Here is a 1272-nt window from a genome sequence, read left to right as displayed (position 1 = left end):
ATGAACCAGTTCAAATAGGTGTTTCCATTGCTATAGAGAAGGCTCTGACTAGACCTGCAGGAGATGGAGGCTGGCTCTCCCAGGGTGACAGGCAAGGACCTTGGAGTCTGGGTCATCACAACATCTCCACTGGATACTGAAATTAGAATGAGGCAGAGAGCAAGATTATATATAAACATAGGGAGCCATGCATGCATTACTTTTATTTAGATATATGTTTCCTCTTATTCATATTCATGATTTGATTTTTAATTTAAAATACCAAGTATTAAAAGTGATATTCTTGCAGCAGAGAAGTGTCTCTAGGAGTCAAGTGCAGTATTGCCACATAGCACAGTCTTCACTCAAGCACAGGTTCTAGCTTTCTGGACTGTTCCTCACTCTCTCAGACCTAAACCTCATTGCCCTACAATGAACATCTAACACATGGATAAATTACCACTGGTCCATGAGAGCTCACCCTCCCACCCTCTCTGATTCTTCACCTTCCTTTGCCCTTACCATGGATCCAGAGCATTAACAGCCACAGGATCTGAGACAAGGACTTCATTTTTAGGAGTGAAATGAGGAGTCTAGACAGGTCAAGGCAAGATCATAGCTGAGCCTTTATTTCAGACTTAAAAAGGAAGGTCCCCTTTAGGGAGCAATATGCAAATAGCCAGATGGGTGCAACAGAAAAGAAAAAGGAACGGTGTCTATGGGCCATACTTTCCTCTTCAGAGAACGTTGTCTTTAAGTCTTTAGCCCACTTATTTCTTGGGCAGTTGTTTCTTTGAGAATTTGTTGTTGGGGGATTTAATTTTTCAAATTCTAAGTATATTTTAGATATGAGACCCTAATCCATTGCATGGCTAGTGAAGATCTCCCCATCTGTGGGCTTTCTATTGATCTTGCTAGCTATGTCCTTTGCTATGGGGAAGCTCTTCAATTTCGTGCAGTCCTATTTGTCCAGATTTTCTTTGTTTTTTTGTGTTTCTGGGTCTCTTTTAAGAAAATTTCAGCATGTACCCAGGAGACCTAGGGTTTCTCTGATTCCATCCTGTAATGTTTTCAGAGTGTCTGCTTTGACTTCGAAGTCTTTGATCCATTTGGAGTTGCTTTGGTGCAGGGTGATATATAAGGATCTAGCTTTAGTTTTCTACAAGTGATTAACAAATTTTCCTAGCACCATTTACTGAAGAGGCAAGAACTCTAATAACAACAGATGCTGGAGGGGATGTGGACAGAAGGGAACCTTAATGCACTGTTGGTGGGAGTTTAAACTTGTTCAAC

The 1272-nt window shown here is 41.0% G+C and overlaps 1 gene segment (V, D, J or C); it reads right to left on the bottom strand.

Annotated features, from left to right (window-relative positions):
* Window positions 1–607, bottom strand: part of LOC106000835 — a 1026-nt gene extending 419 nt beyond the window's left edge. The window contains 2 exon segments of the V gene segment in view: window positions 3–136; window positions 502–607. Of these exon segments, the coding sequence occupies window positions 3–136; window positions 502–550 (183 nt within the window).
* Window positions 608–1272: the final 665 nt, after the last annotated feature.

The sequence above is a fragment of the Dipodomys ordii genome, unplaced genomic scaffold, assembly GCF_000151885.1.
Source record: "Dipodomys ordii isolate 6190 unplaced genomic scaffold, Dord_2.0 Scaffold246, whole genome shotgun sequence".
Taxonomy (NCBI): Eukaryota; Metazoa; Chordata; class Mammalia; order Rodentia; family Heteromyidae; genus Dipodomys; species Dipodomys ordii.
This window is presented reverse-complemented; position numbering and strand designations above follow the sequence as displayed.